Source organism: Bemisia tabaci, chromosome 2, assembly GCF_918797505.1.
Source record: "Bemisia tabaci chromosome 2, PGI_BMITA_v3".
Classification (NCBI taxonomy): Eukaryota; Metazoa; Arthropoda; class Insecta; order Hemiptera; family Aleyrodidae; genus Bemisia; species Bemisia tabaci.
The window spans coordinates 38,915,896-38,937,115 of NC_092794.1; the positions used below are offsets into that span (position 1 = coordinate 38,915,896).

General features: G+C 40.8%; 1 protein-coding gene across 1 annotated transcript in view; it reads left to right on the plus strand.

Moving 5' to 3' along the window:
- LOC109038018 (tRNA (cytidine(32)/guanosine(34)-2'-O)-methyltransferase) overlaps positions 1-17,468 on the plus strand; it is a 270,186-nt gene extending 252,718 nt beyond the window's left edge. The window contains exon 6 of the mRNA XM_072297317.1: positions 17,339-17,468. Within this exon, the coding sequence (XP_072153418.1) occupies positions 17,339-17,356 (18 nt within the window). The 3' untranslated portion in view covers positions 17,357-17,468. The remainder of the gene's footprint in view (positions 1-17,338) is intronic.
- The last annotated feature ends 3,752 nt before the right edge of the window (positions 17,469-21,220 follow it).

Here is a 21,220-nt window from a genome sequence, read left to right on the forward strand (position 1 = left end):
ATACTCTCGCTATACAGGTACTCTAATTTAGCCTAAGATGGCTGAGCCAATCAGAGGTGGTAACCCCAGTGGCCATACTCTCTCAATATATAGCGAGAGTATGGACAGATAGAGTACCTATATTGAGAGAGTATGGACAGATCGCTTCATGGAGGGCCTAGGGCCCAAAAGTGCAGCCACTCTTCTAACCAACTTCTAACGCACAAAAGCGAGCCTCGCCAAGTTTAGCCCCTTTTTTTTTTTACCCGAGTTGGTCAACCGGACAGTGCTCAGATGAAAGCCTATGGTAAGGCAAAATTTCATGCAAAGTTTCAACTTGAAGTGACCCCTCGTTTAGGCTGTACAGCGTTGCCAATTTTCCAGTTTCATGTGCTAAAATCAAGGATTTTGGACTATTAGTCCGGTGCATAAGTAGACTAGTACACCCGAGTTGGTCAACGGGACACGGCTCAAACGAAAGCTTATGGTAAGGTAAACTTCCAGGAAAAGTTTCATTTTGAAGTGAAACCTCGTTTATGCTGTACAGCGTTGCCAATTTTCCATTTTTATGCGCTTTACTCAAGGAATACTGGATTCATCATGGTTGAACAGACTAGTATACCCCAGTTGGTCAACGGGACAAGGCTCAAACGAAAGCTTATGGCAAGGCAAACTTCCAGGAAAAGTTTCAACTTGAAGTGAAACCTCGTTTAGACTGTGCAGCGTTGCCAATTTTTCATTTTTACGCGCTATACTCAAGGAATTCGGGACTAATAGTCCAGTGCATCATAATTAAACAGACTAGTGCATCGGTCTACGAGCTGAATACTACCCTGAGATCGAATAGAAGCGCAAGCCTTGACCCGTTGACCAACTCGGGTGTACTAGCCTGTTGAACCATGATGATTCAGTATTTCGTGAGTATAGCGCGTAAAAATGAAAAATTGGCAACGCTGTACAGCCTAAACGAGGTTTCACTTCAAGTTGAAACTTTTCCTGGATGTTTGCCTTACCATAAGCTTTCGTTTGAGCCTTGTCCCGTTGACTAACTCGGGTGTACTAGTCTACTTATGCACCGGATTAATAGTCCAATACCCTTGATTTTAGCACATGAAACTGGAAAATTGGCAACGCTGTACAGCCTAAACGAGGGGTCACTTCAAGTTGAAACTTTGCATGGAAATTTGCCTTAAAAATAGAACCTTAAGAATAAGTATTATGCCTTATTAATAGAAAATTAACTTCTATGAATTTTATTTTGTTTTTAAATTTATGTTAGTTCCTTTTAGTATATTTTCATTTTTCCTCATTTTTTACCTTTTACTTTGTTTATTAATTATTTATGAAATTATCAAGAAGTGTAGGGGCCCATTGCGAATAAAAATCTAAATGTATTTCTGTATGTATGTCGGCTTTCATTTGAGCACCGTCCGGTTGACCAACTCGAATATAAAAAAAGGGGCTAAAAAACACCACTTTTTGGCGAGGCTCTTTCACTGCCGGTCTGTACATTCCAATTCTAACCAAGATAGCCAAGAATGTAAAGAAATGAGCGTTCTTCCGCGAAATGGAGTAAATTTACGCAAAAACTGAGTCAAACACGTGCGTAATAAACGACGGTTCGTAACAATAGTATAGACCAATTTAGTGTGACGTTACATCTCGATTTAATTTCGATATCTCGAGAGTCGAAACGTGCCCCAACAAACGAACATATAGGAATCTGCGGGATTTAGGCAGGGGGGGGGGGGGGGTAGGAGGATTCGCTTTATGACTGTCACTGATATTACGAGCTTATTATACAATCAATTCTTGTGATTGTGATCTCGAACGTTTTTGTAAATGGCTAGCTTTCATAATTTTAAAGTCCCATGGAGCAATTTTTTAGTTTCAGGCAGTTTCAGCATTATTTCGTCAATTGTTCATTTTGGAGGTTATGTTTGTTTGTCGGGGCACATTTCGACTTTCGAGATATCGAACCAACTATATCGCTCCGTGACGTCACCACTAAATTGGTCTATTAGTAAATCGCTCTGGATTATCTGGATACTTGAAATTCATATGTTGGCTGCATTTCTGGGCCCTAACTTTATTCGCAGAAGCATCGGTGAAGGCCTGATGTATTTTCGGAGTTTCACAACTGTCCATACTCTCGCTATCAGTGATCCCAAGCGTACGGATATTTCCGTGCCGCGCGGACCTTCCCTATACCCGCGCGGACAGCGTACGGACCAAAACCTTATGGGAAAATTTTTCCCTATCTTAAATGGTCCGCACGCTCGCCCGGCCCTGTCCGTGCGTCTGTTAATCCGCTTTTCTTTGCAATATTTATTACTTTTGCGTAAGTTATTGATACAATTATGTTTAGTATGAAAGGTGGGTATCGTTCGGGAACAAATTAAGTATATACTTTTTGCTTTAATTATATTGTATTCTTATCGAAATTCAGTCATTTCATTTAAGGTCCGTGCACTCGCCCGGCCCAGTCCGTGCGTCTGTTAATCCGCTTTTCTTTGCAATATTTATTACTTTTGCGTAAGTTATTGATACAATTATGTTTAGAATGAAAGCCGGGCATCGTTCGGGAACAAATTAGATACTTTTTGCATAATTATATTCTTATCAAAATTCAGTCATACCTGTATAGCGAGAGTATAGACAAATGTGAAACTCCGAAAATCCATCAGGCCTTCACCGATGCCTCCGCGAATAAAGTTAGGGCCCAGAAATGCAGCCAACCGATGAATTTCAATTATCCAGAGCGATTTATTAATACAACTGTTACGAACCATCGTTTATAAAGCACGTATTTGACTTAGTTTTTGCATAAATTTCCTCATTTTTGTGGAAGAACGCTCATTTATGTACTTTCTTACCCTAGTAGCACATCTGAAAATTTATACATATAATATACATATAATATAGAGCATTCTATAATATATGTTTAATATATATCTTTTATAAGTATAAAATATATATAATATATTTTGAGCTGAGGGTTGAAAAGGCCATTCTATATTATATGCATATTATATGTATACTATATGTACAATATATTTATAATATTTGTATAATATAAAATTTTAGAATACATATATTATAGTTATAAAAAACGTATAAAAATATATATATTATATTTATAATCTATGTATAATATAATGTCAAAAATTCCTTGGGTTCTGGGGAGGGAGGGAGGGTAGGTAGTCGGTAGGGATTTTTCATTGTTGGAGGGCAGGGGGGATCGGTACTACACGCCTTTTTCTCACTTCCCCAGGGGTACAATGCAAGAGTTTTTCTAACGAGCTATACTCCTCAACTTTGAAATGGGGGGGGGGGGGAGATTTTTTTTTACTTCTTGGTAAATACCCCCAGGAAATTTTTCTTTTTCCTTAAGAGAATACTCCTCCCCCCCCCCACCCCAGGAAAAATTCCTCCCGCCACCCCTAGAAAATATGTCTCCCTGTCGGACGAATTAATATAATTGTGCTCTCCATAACCCGAGAAAATTTCCCCCCTCCAAAAAAAAAGATTTTTCTTCCAAATTCAATTGTCTCCCCCCCCCCCATTTTTTTCTCCGTCCCCCCAAAAAATAACGTGTTCTCCAGTGTAGCTTTTTGGAGGTGAAACTGAAAGTCCCCAAAATTTGCAGGGTTCAAGAGTTAGAATATGTATTACAGTCTTACTAGTTTCCACTGGAGGAAATTAAAATTGAATTTTGCACGTACGTACTACGGGCACAGCTGTGACGGTTAGTGCCAATCTATGAATATACATGCATCACTAAAAATGCGATTTATTGTCCCATTATAATTTCTACGGCACAGCTAAAAATGAACCCTTCTGATTGCGAGGAATAGGATCGCGGAAAATTTGAACAGCGCGCCAGTCCGTGTACCTTTCTACGTCACAGCAAATCTTCAAGATGGCTGCCATCAAGCCAGCGGTTCAACCAACGGCAACGGCCAACGGTTTTCCAATCTACAATCCACTTCATGGGATGTCGATACTCAGGGAAGTATCGATACTCGGTATCGATACTGGTATCGACTCTAAGCATCGATACCGGTATCGAGCATCGAGCTGAAGTATCGATACTTATGAGGTATCGATACCATCGATACTATTTCTAAATTATGCCGTGATTCTGAGTGTGCGTACGTCTGTCGGCCGTTAAATTCCGCCAAATTTACGCCTCTCTCGAAAAAGCCCTGTTCGCGTCCTTGGTCAACTATTTTGAGCCCTTAACTACAGTTATCGAACTGAGCTTTTAACATTTTCATTGAAGTATAATCATCTTGAGAAACTTGATTACTCCGTCGTTTGTCACAGTGCATCATGGAGGTGAAATAGTGGGGAGAGAGTTTTTTAAAAAAGAAAAAGAGGCCTTTTTCATGGCCAAATCAGACTAAGTATCGATACCGTCGATACTGAGTCGACTGTTCAGCAGAGATTCCTTCCTTGAGCTCGGAAGGCAGGGATGACAAAAATCCTGCCGAATTTCCATCGCAAACTGTCTGGTGCGCAATCGGGAGCATCGATGTTTCCTTTCTGCAGACTCACTGCACTCCCCACGCGCCGCAGGATTTTTGTCAACCCTCGCCTTTCGGGCCAAGCAGGAATCTTTTAAATTCAAACCAAATTAAACGCTCTTTTTTTTTAAAGGAAAATCTGCATGATTTCTCTTCTATTATCTATATGATTAGGAATTTTAAGTAATAAAGACCATAAGGAATACCAAAAATTTAAATAAGGGGCCGTTCATAAATTACTTAAGGCTCTCATGGGGAGGGGGGGGGGGGTCTATAACAGCCTTTCGTTGCCTTACGAGGGGGGAGGAGAGGGTACGGCTGAGCCTTACGTCAACTTTTTAGCCTATATTTCAAGAAAATGCAAAAATCCATATTTCGTCAGGTTGATAATAAAATTCAAGATGAAATAGAGGAAATCAGGAAACCACCGATTGCTGGCCGATCGAACTATGCCCTATCATTTCTCTTGATTCCCACTTCTCCACTCATTCTCACGATGATGAGTAGTGACTTCATCCTCACGTCAACTTTATACTTTTAACTATTTACTCCCAAGGCCAAAAGAATCTTCAATTTTGCTCCATATTTTTGTTTATTAAACTAATTATATCATGAATCTTGCCTGTGAACTTACTCCAGAAATTTGGTTTCACATAAAAAAATTGTGGCATAAAAATTTCATTGTGTTCTAAAGGGAAACGTCATGCTTCGATCTACGATAACTGAAAAAGGGGGGGGGGGGGTTAGTCGAGACTTACGTAATTTGGGGGGGGGGGGGGTGTTAAGGGATGCCTTACGGTGCTGCACAAGGAGAAGTATGGGGGTTAAAAAATGGGGAAAAGGTCTTACGTAATTTATACTAAAGGATGTTAACTGAACACTATGCTACATTAATTCCTGTCTGGAGTCTGCTTTTTCCTCCAAGAAAAAACAAGTTTATTGGACGGCCCCTGTATACTACTGTATACCCTCATACAGGGACCCTGGACCAGAGTTGCTAAAGGAATTTCATCGTATGAAATTTCCTCATAAAATTTTTTGAAATTTCCTTATGAAATTTCTTTTTGTAATCTTTCATGAAATTTCTTAACTCTGCCCTGGACCTTGGATTCAGAAGTTTCTCTGAAGCAAGAGGAGCCCTTTTCGATTACGTTTCAATCAAAATGCAATCCTCACTCAGATTTTTTGGAAAAAATAACCCTGCGATGCCCTACGCGGCATTTATAAATATGATCAAGACGTTAAAATATATTCACCGCGTGGGCGCGAACTGCGAACGTTTTGATCAAGGAGCGAGGGCCTTACCGCCTAGCTACGCCGATTGGTAGGGAAGAGGCGAATTTGCCAGTACATAAGGCAAATAAAGTTCTTTCTTTCTCCACTAGAGCTGAGAGTAGAGACGCATCGGTGAAACGCTCTTGCTTACTGATGATCTGCGGCAGGATTTTTGTCATCCCTAACCTTCTAAGCCAAGAAGGAATCTCTGCTAAACTCAAACGCCGTCGATACTGGGGTCTTGGTATCGATACTGCATGGTATCGATATCGTGGAGTATCGATGCCGAGTATCGTTAAGTATCGATCGAAAGTATCGATACTTTGCAAGTATCGGATAAGTATCGACATCCCTACACTTCATTTTGACCGTTGCCGTTGGCGTGTAATTACTGAAAGTGTAGTATCAAGTACCTGTGTAATGTAATTCGTAATTTCACAAATGTGTGGTTCGGTTCATAGATACTTACCAGTCTCATTACTATTTTGGGGATCTGTGGTTTTGTTTCGTGAATTCGTGATGAATGGTTTGCTACCCTAGGGTAAATGGTCGAATGAGCTCTAAAGCTCGAACTAAAACTCAATTCTATGTGCTCCTGGCTCCTTCAGAGGCCGCGAGAATTCTTTGGTTCTGTATTGTGTGTCTTTTTTCTCTGTAATTCTCAATTATTTCTTTCAAAAACACCGATCAAAGCAACTTCACGTGCTCAGTGATTTAGAAGCCTCTGGCGTGAACATCTTCATCTGATCTTCTTAACCTAATCTGTGGTACCTACATAACACAATCATACTCGTTGAAATCTGATTAGGAAAATTTTCTGGTTCTGTAAGTTTCCATGTGCATCAGTTATTACCTTTTACCCAATCTCTCTAGGAGTAATGGCTGTATCTATGTTCCTCTACAGGCGCTAATTCCATTGTTCGTATGACTTTCAGCAACTCCTCTCTGGTTATTATTGCATAAGCACATACATGGTGTTCTCCTTATTGCTAGTTCATGGTAATGTCATCCAATCATTATCACATTCGGGTAATGAGAGCAGGAAGATAAGAGAGAGCCGTAGCAGGTATTTCAGTTATAAGCAACACAGCTTGCAGCCTGACGCATTCTTTCAGCACTGCAAGCTAGGCTCTGTTCGCATCAGTGAACAAGAAGCATTACCAAAAGTATTCTAAAATTGATAATGGGGCATTCACCAAAATTAAGGTGCGCCTTCTCTTAAATTGCTTCATTGAAGTATATTCACATGATACCGCAGTGGGAGTAGAGCCCGCTCATTGGAACAGAGCCATCGTATGCTGAGAAAAATGTCAATCTCTGCTCAGTTCTGAATCAGCACTACTTAACAGGTTAATTCATGCAGTCAGATGGCACTATACAGGTACTGATGGGTGATGACATAAACAATACTTGACTTTAGTCTCAATTTGTGATGGCTTTTGTTCTAAGCCTATAACCGTGTATAATGCCCTTGATGAGAGTTAATCAATGCCTATTTGATGATGGGTGTAAATCTATCGGTCTGTTATGTTCTGTGTTCAGTCATTTTCTCACATTAAATCTAGTGTACTTCGGTGTGGTTTCTCCTTGAAGTGGCAGCTCTTTGTGTAGAAAAATTTAATTAAGGTGATATGTCATATTCTGGGGTGTTAAAACTGGCGTGCAATATATTGCAATGATCAAGTCAAATATCTTGGCAGATTTTGGGTTCCTAGCCAAAAAATAACAACAGCCCCTGGGCATGAGCCGTAAAAATAATTCAATCCATAAAATCGGCCAAATACAGAGAAATGAAAGCAGGATCCTTTTTGGAGAGAACTTTGCATCGAATACAGTTATTGCTAATTCCATCGAATGCAAGGTTTTTTTCTTTCAAAAAAGATCTTGCTTTAAATTCTCTGAGTGTTGCCAATATTTTAGTTTAGAATGATTCTTCGTGCGCAGGGGCAACTGTTCTGTTTTCAGGCGAAAAATTCGAGACGTGCCAAGATACTTGATTTACTCAATGCAATATTTCGCAGTCTAGTTTAACCACCCCAGAAACCATGACAAATAACATCAATTTGAGCATTTTCACAATCCTAGAGGTAAAGAGAATGAAAAACTTAAGTATCTTAAGCAGATTGCTCAATGTGCCTGGACACAGCTAAGAGAAGACACAGATTAAGTGATCGCTTTGACGATAACCATGAGTTTCTGCTTTCTTCATTACTCAGGCGAGTATGATTTTCATGGAAATGTAGGCTGAGATTGACTTCCGATACGGCTAGAATTAGGTGAAGCTGATAAGTGTTGCAATTTTAAGAGTCAGATTACGTAATGAGAAATGATTGGGAAATGCACGGAAAATCAAGGATAATGGTACCATATGTAGGTAATGTAAAGCAGGATCTGTAGTTACTCATCATCCTCATTGTATTAAGTTCTGCTCCATTGTATGATCCGTGGCAAGTAAGATGAAGAATGTTGAAATTACACCAGATCAAAATGTGAATGTCTACTTATCAATGGACAGCTGTTCGTATAAGATTTTTAACAGAATCTGACCGTTTGATCCAAACTCAAACCAGGCAGACTTTGTTAAAATTCATTTCGCAGTTGTTGAATTCATCAGCCTACTTCGCCTTTTAAAACCACTTTGAACTTCGCAGGTGAGTTGCATCATTTACCTATCCATTTTGTGTTGCATGTCCAGAGCTCGACAAGTTAATGTCTTCCGTCGCAGTGAAACCCATGGCATCAAGTATATTTTGAAAGCTCATGCATACCCTCCTAATAGAACAACATTTTCATCTTGCAGGTTTAATACGCAAGCCTTTAATCATGATCAAAAGTAGGGGTAAGGACCATTGAGACCATTCACCTCTTACATAGCCTAGGGAGGGGGCATTGTCCTGGAAATTTTTGAAGGGAGGGGGGTGGGGAGCAGGACCGGCCTACAAATTCCTAATACATCTTTTATAGGTATAAAATATATATTTATACCTATAATATATGTAGAATATAGCGCAAACTAATATAATCTTTATACCTATAATATAGGTAGATTATAGGTATAAAATAGGTATATATATTTATAATATAAGTATAAAACATCTATAAAATATGTATATATATGTATATTATGGGTATAATATAGGGGAGCTGTGCTACTAGGGTACCCATCTTCGTTAGAAATGGAATCTACAGACTGGCAGTGAAATTTTGTGCGTTAGAAGTTGGTTAGAAGGGTGGCTGCACTTTTGGGCCCTAAGCCCTCCATGAAGCGATCTGTCCATACTCTCGCTATACAGGTACTCTAGTTTTCTGTATTGCTGTGCTTTTGTGTTTGATCACTTTGAAATTTTTTCTTATTTTTATTTCTCAATTTCGCCAATGTTATTGATATAAAGAAGCCACGAATAAAACCCAGGTATCCTACAGGACCTGATTTAGTACTTTTTGCATTAATTTATGTGTTATTCAATCAGTTCAATGGGTTAGGAAGTATGAATTTCATGAAAAGTCAGCTCCTATCTTTTGAATCATTGCATTTTGATTTAGGTACCTATAATTGTTCCGATTATTTTTTCCTGCCACTGCTTTCTAGAGGACATAGGTACTTGAATGTCGCTATTCAAGCATGATTTGGACATAGGTAGCTACATCAGTTTGTTTGCAGCATTCAAAAATCACTGCTAGGTATTTTTTAAAAGAGAACAAATCAACATCATTCCTTGAAATTTTCTCAGAATTTGCTTTGCCCAGAGAGGAAAAATCATGGAAGTTCTTATAGGAATTGATGTTTAGTAGGTATGGCTAAAAGTTCACAATATACTTTGAACTAGAATTCTCATTTATCAAGATTCACCACCATAGTTCATTATATTTAAAAATCGCGGGAGGCGATTCACGGAGCACGGAGTACGGAGCGGCACGGACAGGACATACACGAGCCCATCCGGAGAGCGTACGGACTTTTCAAGATAAGAGCACCTGGGAACACTGCTCGCTATACAGGTACTCTACTCTAAATCTCTGCTGAACACTCGGCTGAAGCCGACAGAGAGCGCTGAAACTCATACAATGTTGCCAGTCTGTGGTGCATGATGTGTTGCTTGTTAAACGAAATGAAGGCGGGAGACCTATCGGCAAATGCCCGTTCTTCTCAACAAGCCAGTTGGACGGTGGATTGATCGCAATGAAAATTGATGGCGATACATATTGTTCAAGACAAATAGCTTTCTCGACTGACCCCTTTAGTCCACATAACTCTGCTGAAACGACCCCGAACTGTGTTGCTTTTCTTGCGCGTGTCGCTTCGTTGATCTTAGTTTGATTTTCTCGGACCGATAATGGCCCAGCCCATATATGAAGGATATCAATGAAATTAAGTAGCTCTTAAGCGACATTTGGACTCTCTTAATAAATGTTCAATGATACTACAGAACATGGATGATCGGATGGTAATGCCGAGATTGTGGCAGTTGGTCGATCAGTCCGTCGACAGCAAAATATATTCCCCTGCTCTCTGCTCTCATCAGCCGGTAAAAAAACGATGACGTTACGTCCCCCTGCTGTTTTGGGCGTTGGTCGCAGAGATGTTAAATTTCATGAGGTTTTTTTTTTTTTTTTTTTTTCACTTCATATAGTGCACAAGAGCCAATCCTTGCCCTTTATTCCCGTCCCCCTCCAACCCCTCAACTAGTCTCAGGCAACACTTATTGTTTGAGACTATCAAACTCGGATCGTCTGGCCGGGAATCGTACCCGGGACTCCCGGGAGCCGGGACCTCCCGATCATAGAGGTGGCGCTACAACCATTACACCATACTGCCGTGCAAAGGAAGAACGCCGTATGAACCTTCAGGCGTTGCCACATTTCCTTTGAAAAACACGAATTTCCTGGTAAACTCATGAATATTTTCCCTCCACTTTTTCAGATAATTTCGCTCGTAATTCCACCGAAAAGTCCTGAAAATTTCAAGGGAAAATATTCATAAATTTCCTCAAAAATTAACATTGTATCGAAGGAAATTTGGCAACCCTTGAATGTTCATACGGCGTTTTTCCTTAGCACGGCAGCTTAGGAGGCCGACTATTTCGAAATTTCTTTCAAAATTCATTACTTAGAGAATACTAATTCGAGGAAGGGGATCATTCAAAACGTTAGGTTTTTTTCGTCTTCTTTTTTGAGTAGTGCAGTATGTTGCAGGTGGGTTATGAAGATGAGGGAGAGTGAAAAAAATCTGAATTTCAGAATTACGTATTTTATAGCTCCCCTAAGCACCCACCCACACACCCTTTTTTGAGGCGAACGAGCGGCGTTCGTCTTAAAAATTCACATGAAGTATCAAATTTGCAATGCACGGAAGAAAATGAAATCGCTGATTCAAAAATTTTGTGGTTAAAAGAAGTGTTCGACCTGTTTCATCTTAGATTTTACTATTAAAAAATGCTAATGCAACTACCCCCGTAGCTCAATTAGCTTTCCATTATTGAAAAAGGACATTTGAGGGGCACAAGTGCAGTTTTTGCTATTCCGAGAAAGAGTTTCGTTTAAAGAGTCGAAATTACATGGATCCATATGGCAGAGAGAAAGCTCAAACTGACACTTTCATGCTTTAAAATTGGAAATTTGGAACGAATTTTCCACAGAATATGCATTAAGACTAGTTTTACTTAATATTATTAATATCTTAATTTTTTCAAAAACTGCATTTATGCGCCTTGTCCTCCAAGCCCCTCATTTGGAACAAGTCGGACAGTTTGTGGGTAAGTACTTACAAAACTGTTAAATCGCCAATTTAATTTTTTCGATGGATATTCACATGCATTTTAACTCACTTTTTACGGGTTGGTTCCGCAGCCTGTAACAAATCACGCCGACGATTTGCAAGTTCAACTAATAATGTTTTTTTTCCAACGAAGTTCATCTCATAAAAAATTCAAAATCGAATTTTCATTTTTTCGTTGGTTCATAAGCAGCCTCATTCATTCGCATAAGTTAGCATTAGTTTTATAAGTTTTACGTGAAATTGCCACAATATCTTTCTTGAAATTTTCCGTCACTCAGCGGAGCTCTTGTATTTGCCGAGCGATACCTAATTAATTAGGTAACCAACTATTCCTATTTTTTTTTTTTTTTTTTTCAAATTTTTCGCGAATCGCTGATTTTTTTCCGTAAGTAAGAAATCAACTTTCAAAAAAAGCTCTAATCAGGCTGCAATGATGGTATAGCTCTTAGGGCTTCTACAGGGGAGAGTTTACCTCTAACTACTCTTACTCTATGATGCTATCTACAGGGTGTCCCAAAAGTCCCTTCCACCCCCTCTAAAATTTTATCTAATTAATATTTTGAAACGAAACTTTGGGGATGTTCATCGATCAATGTTAGCTACTTTTGGGGCCCCCCAAAATTTTCGGACTCCCCCGTAAGGAGGGGCTGCGGACCCCAACTTTTTTTTTCAAATGGCAACCCCTATCTTTTGATACCTCATTCGAAAGAGCATAAGAAACTAAGAATTTTGGCCCAAACCGCAGATCAATATCTTAATTTTTGACCGAGTTATGATAGGTCAAAGGTCAAATTTGACCTATTTTCAAAAAATCATAACTCCGGTTCAAATTATCGTAATGAAAAAAATGAAACGGGAAAATTTACCAAATTGTAAGTACTTTTAAGTAAAAATAACAGAAATTACTTCGAACTAATTTTAAGGGGGGTTTCGGACCCCCAAATACGCCAATTAAAAGGTCATCCAATTTTCCCGCGAAATAAGCCAATTTCCCCTAGATTTGCCTCCACATTAGTTCAGTAAGGTCAAAATCAGTTAACATTACGTTGGCAAGTCCTTAAATTTCGGGAAAAGTTAAAAAAAAAATAAATTTAAACGGTCAAATTTAATCACCTTAAATTTCGTTTTTTTTAAACTTTTCCCGAAATTTAAGGACTTGCCAACGTAATGTTGAACTGATTTTGACCTTACTGAACTGATGTGGAGGCAAATCTAGGGGAAATTGGCTTATTTCGCGGGAAAATTGGATGACCTTTTAATTGGCGTATTTGGGGGTCCGAAACCCCCCTTAAAATTAGTTCGAAGTAATTTCTGTTATTTTTACTTAAAAGTACTTACAATTTGGTAAATTTTCCCGTTTCATTTTTTTCATTACGATAATTTGAACCGGAGTTATGATTTTTTGAAAATAGGTCAAATTTGACCTTTGACCTATCATAACTCGGTCAAAAATTAAGATATTGATCTGCGGTTTGGGCCAAAATTCTTAGTTTCTTATGCTCTTTCGAATGAGGTATCAAAAGATAGGGGTTGCCATTTGAAAAAAAAAGTTGGGGTCCGCAGCCCCTCCTTACGGGGGAGTCCGAAAATTTTGGGGGGCCCCAAAAGTAGCTAACAGTGATCGATGAACATCCCCAAAGTTTCGTTTCAAAATATTAATTAGGTAAAATTTTAGAGGGGGTGGAAGGGACTTTTGGGACACCCTGTATATTCTTTTATCTCTGTGTAAAAGAAGAAAGTGAGGTTATGTTTAGGGAAAAAGTCTATGAGAAACTAATTGATAATTTCACTTAATGGATTCTAACCTCCTTTAACTCTTAATTCACGCTCATGCTCATGTTTCGAGAGTTATCAGCGATTATCAGATTATCTCACAATTTCACACCGACTATCGACAGTGGTAGAAAGTGAGAAACACCTATAAAGAAATCTCATGCTTACTTTTTGGTTTGGCAACATCGTAAAATTCGAGACAGCCTTACATCTCGAAACATTGACCGATCGATTTGGGCACATTGCCAAAGTTTCGATCTCTCGCTCGACCATGTTGGATTTTTGGAGGTAATGCCGTTGTATGTAATGTCCTGCCCCCGTAAATTGCGACTCTATTGTACTCTATGTTTTGAACCAAACGATACATCGAACCGTTATCGAATCCCATAGAGTACAATAGAGTCGCAAAGTACTGGAGCGCCGATGAAGTCAATCCATGAACAGGCGTTTCCGAGCCGCGTGTGCTCCGAAAAGTGTGAACCATTTGTGAACCCAACGGCATTTTGTAATTGTAACACGGCGGCTTATGGAGAGATCAAGAACTGCTTGTGTTTTTTAGGTATTTTATAATTCAATCAGCATTAATTTTTGCAAATTTTGCTATTTAAAGGTAGTCAAAGCCATAATGAATCCATTGATGTATATTACTCCTGGATAATATTCATATTGGGATTTAATTTCTGACTTATACCAAGTGTGAACCAACCGGCATTTCTTATCACGGCGGCTTACGGGAAAAGCAACGACTGCCTGTGTTTTTTCGACATTTTTTAATTCCATCGATATTAATTTGTGCAAATTTTGCTATAATTAGATAGTCAAAGCCATAATGAATCCATTGATGTATATTACTCCTGGATAATATTCATACAGGGATTTAATTTCTGACTTATACCAAGTGTGAACCAACCGGAATTTTTTAACACGGTGGCTTATGGAGAAATCAAGGACTGCTTGTATTTTTTCGACTTTTTTCAATTCCATCGGTATTAATTTGTACAAATTTTGCTTTAAATAGATATCCAAAGCCATAATGAATCCATTAATGTATGTTACTCCTGGATAATATTCATATATCGACTCAATTTCAGACTTAATACCGGCCTACTTGGCTGGTTCAATGTGTGTGGACCTAGCCGACGGCCGGAGCTAGAGTCCCTTTATACCCAGAGTAACGACAACTCGATTATCAGCTGACTGGCAGCCGACCTTGGCTGGCCATGGAGGCCGAAACTAGTGCACTCAAACGAACGATATTGAGGGATAAGGATCAGGAATCCTGCGATGTCTGTCACACAAAAACAACAACATCAACAAATTGATCAATTAAAAAGAAAATGAGATTGGTTTGTGAATAATTTCTTAATCTATTTTCATTTTGGACCGATGGAAATAACAATTAACTCTTGATAAACCACAATTAGGTAATATTTTCATTATTCTTGTTCACATTCGAGGTACCGCCATCTTGGTGCACTCGTTTCGGCCTCCATGAGCGAGAACCAATCAGAATTGGATTTTTTTTTAGGCCACTCTCAGCCCAACCAAAAGTGAGTTGTCTTAACTCTGGGTATAAAGGGACTCTAATTCAGTCAACTTCTGACGCAGAATCAAAGAGACTTGCTAATAATCAAATTAAAGGTAATGCTTCAAGTCAAATATCTTTGATTTTGTGACACTCAGTTGATTTTATCAGTACAACACTATTTCTCAATCAAAAAATTTCACTTGCGCCTTCGGCCAAAAGTACAATAATCCTGATTCCTGCTGCACATTACACACACACTTCCTTTGGTTTTCTCAACAGCAGTTGCTGCTGAGTAAAACGGTTAGAAAAAACACTTCACATTATTACCAGTTGATGTACCCGAAGACTGACGAAGATTGAAAAAAAAATGAGAAACTTTTCACACTTAAAACTCTTCAAAACTGCAGGGCGACCACGAGGATACGAGGATCTAGAAACTTCTCAAGGTTAGAGTACCTGTATAGCGAGAGTATGGCAACGAACTACACCTCTAGAATGGCCGACCAGTGTTAGAGACCCGGAACGTTTTGAAGTTGATATAGGTTAGGTTTACTTGGGCTCACACAGCAGGCTGCCATCTAAACCCATGTCAGACGGTGCCCACATTTTGCCGAATATTGTTGAATAAAGTGATAGCAATGAAAAGATTGCATGATAATCGCATCTCCAAAGGTTTTCTTAACTCAAAAAATAGGAACTTTGAAAGCAAACCTCAAAAAAAATGAAAGTTTACATAGGTTGAAATTTTCACATGTAATCCTTATGGGCAAGACCAAAGACATAAAGACGGAGCACTAAAAGCAAAAAATGAAGCTTCTAGAGCTTCTTTTCAATCACCTCTACTATTGGCTAGAGGATTGGCGGCGAAATCGGGACAAGTTTGAATTCAAATGTAGGGCGGGAACTAATAAATAAAATTGCGGAAACAAAGTATTTTAGGTTGATTTTTGCCCAAATTCAGGTACACACTCATATTTTTTTAACTTTAGGTTAGTTTCAGTCCGTCGTCGACCGATTAATTTCATTTGGGAGTAACGTTGATCTAGAACTGTAACGGCCTGTTTGAACCTGCAGAACCACCATGAACAGAAGAAAAACTAACTTTATGTGAGATTACTGCCTGTTACCGAGCAAAAGTGGGTGTATTATATTAGGACGCAGACCGAACTTTCTTAGTATATTCATTTTAGGAATTTAAAATACGTTTCAAAGAAGAAATGTGCAAAAATCAAGAGGACAAGTTCAAATCAAATTTCCGTTTGCCGCCATGGATTCCCGCGCTCATTTACACACTCACACAAGCGCGCAGCGCCGAACCTAGCTTCACTTTTTCCCCGTGCTTTTAGATACGAGCGCTCCGTCTTTATGTCTTTGGGCAAGACGCAGCAGAAATGGAGATTGAGGTTAGCTATACTTGGGCTCCCACCCCCCTCCTGCCATCAAAAACCGGCCCTTGCGCGTTACGCAGGTTTGCTATCTCGCGGCCATTCTAGAGGTGTAGTTCGTTGGAGTATGGACAGATGTGAAACTCCGAAAATCCATCAGGCCTTCACCGATGCCTCCGTGAATGAAGTTAGGGCCCAGAAATGCAGCCAACCTATGAATTTCGAATGTCCAGAGCGATTTTTAAATACAATTGTTACGAACCGCCGTTTATAGAGCATGTATTTGGCTTACTTTTAGCATAGGTAAATTTACTTATTTTTGCAAAAGAACGCTTATTTATGTATATTCTTGGCCATCTTGGTTAGAATTGAACTCTGTAGGCTGGCAGTGAAATTTTGTGTGTTAGAAGTTGCTCAGAAGGGTGGCTGCACTTTTGGGCCCTAAGCCCTCCATCAAGCGATCAGTCCATACTCTCGCTATAAAGGTACTCTACTCAAGGTAGGAAACTTCTATCACTTCTATGAGCACCTGAGTGATAAGCCTAAAAAGGTGGTGCATGGAAATATAAACAGGAAGACCCAATCGTCGGTTTAGTTCACTACACCCTCTGCCAGGGAGCGCTGATGTCAGCGGAAACCGGAGTTGGGGGTCCTTATTTATTCTCTTGGTCCATGCCCCAACTCCGGTTAGCGCTGACATCAGCGCTCCCTGGCAGAGGGTGTAGTGAACTAAACCGACGATTGGGTCCTCCTGTTTATATTTCCATGCACCACCTATTTAGACTAGAGTCCCTTTATACCCAGAGTTACGACAACTCACTTTTGGTTGGGCCAGGATTGGGCTGAAAGTGGCCTAAAAAAAAATCCAATTCTGATTGGTTCTCGCTCATGGAGGCCGAAACGAGTGTACCAAGATGGCGGTACCTCGAATGTGAACAAGAATAATGAAAATATTACCTAATTGTGGTTTATCAAGAGTAAATTGTTATTTCCATAGGTCCAAAATGAAAATAGATCAAGAAATTATTCACAAACCAATCTCATTTTCTTTTTAATTGATCACTTTGTTGATGTTGTTGTTTTTGTGTGACAGACATCGCAGGATTCCTGATCCTTATCCCTCAATATCGTTCGTTTGGGTGCACTCGTTTCGGCCTCCATGGCCAGACAAGGCCGGCTGCCAGTCAGCTGATAATCGAGTTGTCTTAACTCTGGGTATGAAGGGACTCTATACAGGGTGATTCAAAAGTCCCTTCCACCCCCTCTAACTTTTTACCTAATTGAGGTAAAGATTTGAAACTTGGGGGATATTCCTAGGTCAAAGGGAGCTACTTTTTGGCCCCCTTAAAATTTTCAGGGGGGCCCCCCTTGGGGGGGCAACGGCCCCCAACTTTTAATTTTCAAATAGGAAGACCCCCTTTGTGATAGCTCGTTCGAAAGAGCATAAAAAAAGAAAACTTTTCGCGCAAACCCGAAGTCAATATCTCAAACCGTTTCAAAATGGCGGCCTGTTAAAGTTCAAAATGGCCGAAAATTCACACCGGTTATTTGTCGATGAATTTGCGCGAAAATCGGTATGTAGGGGTATTTTGACACGAGAAAAACGAATTTGACGTTAGATTTAAAAAAAAACCGAAATTTCCAAAATGGCCGCCGGTTAAAGTTTTAAATGGCCGAAAATTGTCACCTCGGTTTTTTACTGATGGATTTGCCTAAAACTTGGAATTTGAGAGTATTTTGGCATAAGATAAACAAAATATGAACTTAGACTTTAAAAAAATCAATTTTTGGTCATTTTGAACTTAAACCGGCCGCCATTTTGGAAATTTCGATTTTTTTGAAAATCTAACGTCAAATTCGTTTTTCTCGTGTCAAAATACCCCTACATACCGATTTTCGCGCAAATTCATCGACAAATAACCGGTGTGAATTTTCGGCCATTTTGAACTTTAACCGGCCGCCATTTTGAAACGGTTTGAGATATTGACTTCGGGTTTGCGCGAAAAGTTTTCTTTTTTCATGCTCTTTCGAACGAGCTATCACAAAGGGGGTCTTCCTATTTGAAAATTAAAAGTTGGGGGCCGTTGTCCCCCCAAGGGGGCCCCCCTGAAAATTTTAGGGGGGCCAAAAAGTAGCTCCCTTCGACCTAGGAATATCCCCCAAGTTTCAAATCTTTACCTCAATTAGGTAAAAAGTTAGAGGGGGTGGAAGGGACTTTTGGATCACCCTGTATACCCAGAGTTACAACTCGATTATCAGCTGACTGGCAGCAGTCCTTGGCTGGCCATGGAGGCCGAAACGAGTGCACCCAAACGAACGATATTGAGGGATAAGGATCAGGAATCCTGCGATGTCTGTCACACAAAAACAACAACATCAACAAATTGATCAATTAAAAAGAAAATGAGATTGGTTTGTGAATAATTTCTTAATCTATTTTCATTTTGGACCGATGGAAATAACAATTAACTCTTGATAAACCACAATTAGGTAATATTTTCATTATTCTTGTTCACATTCGAGGTACCGCCATCTTGGTGCACTCGTTTCGGCCTCCATGAGCGAGAACCAATCAGAATTGGATTTTTTTTTAGGCCACTCTCAGCCCAACCAAAAGTGAGTTGTCTTAACTCTGGGTATAAAGGGACTCTATGGGTATAAAGGGACTCTAATTTAGACTTATCACTCAGTACTGCTCATAGAAGTTTCTAGATCCTCGTATCCTCGTGGTCGCCCCGCAGTTTGGAAGAGTTTAGTGTGAAAAGTTTCCCATTTTCATCTCAATCTTCGTCAGTCTTCGGGCATGGACCAAGAGAATAAATAAGGACCCCCAACTCCGGTTAGCGCTGACATCAGCGCTCCCTGGCAGAGGGTGTAGTGAACTAAACCGATGATTGGGTCTTCCTGTTTATATTTCCATGCACCACCTATTTAGGCTTATCACTCAATAGTGCTCATAGAAGTTTCTAGATCCTCGTATCCTCGTGGTCGCCCTGCAGTTTTGAAGAGTTTAGTGTGAAAAGTTTCCCATTTTCATTTCAATCTTCGTCAGTCTTCGGGTACATAAACTGGTATTAATGTGAAGTGTTAGTTCTAACCGTTTTACTCAGCTGCAACTGCTGTTGAGAAAGCCAAAGGAAGTGTGTATGTGGTGTGCAGCAGGAATCAGGATTGTACTTCTAGCCGAAGGCGCCTCTCTGTTAAGTGAAATCTTTTTAGTGAGAAATAGTGTTGTACTGATAAAAATCAACTAAGTGTCACAAAATCAAAGATACTTGACTTCAAGCATTACCTTTGATTTGATTATCAGCAAGTCTCTTTGAGGAAAAAGTTTAGTATATGGACCGTTCCCGAACATAACCTATATCCCCACCCCCTTGACGCACATTCGGGACAAGGGAGAGGGAATGGGGTCCCGGGTGGGTACACACTACTTTGACGACGAAATAATGAAGAAAATGAGCGGTCCACAAGCTGAACCGCCAAGGCAGTTTAGTAAATGGACCGTTAATGCAAAGACGGAGATGGCAAGGAAAATCATGAGCGGTCCACGTACTAAACCGCCATAGGAGTACAGAAGATGGGCCGTTCAAGGGAACGGCGGAAGGGAGCCGTGGCGAAAAGAAGAAGAAGCGACACCGGCGCTGCAGTGGCGAAGCGGCCGAATCTGGAGTGACGACCGGGGCTCGCATTTGAAGCAGCCGTAGGAGATCCGTGCTGGATCCGCGCCGCCGTGAAGGCGGGAGGGGAGGTGTTGCAGCGTTAACTTTTGGTAGCAATGGTGAGGGGGTCTTCTTGAGGCGTTGTTGCCACAAAGTGAGAGCGGGCGGCGGCCCTCGGCCGCAAAAAGCGGAAACAACCCTCGCGAGTCAGCGCGGATTGTGAAAAGAGGACGAGTGAGGGCTGTAAAATGAGGGGCAGCGACATGAAAGAACTTACCCTGAAAGGGTTGTGCCCGAAAAGTGGTAGCGGGTGGCGGCCTTCGGTCGCAGAAAACGATAACAACCCTCTCGAGTCAGCGCGGATTGTGAAAAAGAGGAAAAGTGAAGGGCGGAAAATTTGAAGCTGCATGTAACATGACAGAGGTATCCTTGAAGGGGTTGTGGCGGAAAAGTGGTAGCGGGTGGCGGCCTTCGGCCGCAGAAAACGATAACAACCCTCTCGAGTGAGGGCGGATTGTGAAAAGAAGGGAAAGTGAAGGGCGGAAAAGTGGAAGGTGCATGTGACATGAGAGAAGTATCCTTGAAGGGGTTGTGCCCGAAAAGTGGTAGCGGGTGGCGGCCTTCGGCCGCAAAAAACGATAACAAACCTCTCGAGTCAGCGCGGATTGTGAAAAAGAAGGAAAGTGAGGTGCGAAAATTTAGCGGCGGTGGCATGAAAGGGTTGTGCCCGAAAAGTGGTAGCGGGTGGCGGCCTTCGGCCGCAAAAAACGATAACAACCCTCTCGAGTCAGCGCGGATTGTGAAAAAGAAGGAAAGTGAAGTGCGGAAATTTAGCGGCGGTGGCATGAAAGGGTTCTGCCCGAAAAGTGGTAGCGGGTGGCGGCCCTCGGCCGCAAAAAACGAAAACAACCCTCTCGAGTCAGCGCGGATTGTGGCAAAGAAGGAAAGTGAAGTACGGAAATTTGGCGAGTGTGGCATAGAGGGTTGTGCCCGAAAAGCGGCAGCGGGTGGCGTCCTTCGGCCGCAAAAAACGATAACAACCCTCTCGAGTCAGCGCGGATTGTGAAAAAAGGAAAATGTAGGTACATGTCGGGAAATCGAGTGTCGTGACGAGAAAGGGGTTGATGAGTAGCGATGTGACAACCCTGGTCCCACGCCTAATGTGGTGAACCCGAAAGTCACTGCTAAGTCGACACATTCCGCGAGACACTGGACACTTGTCCTAATGACCAACACCGCCGCAGGCTATGGTTGTGGAATGGAAGGATGCGATTCGCACTCACCCCTACCCCCTCCAGAAGCTTCGGCATCGA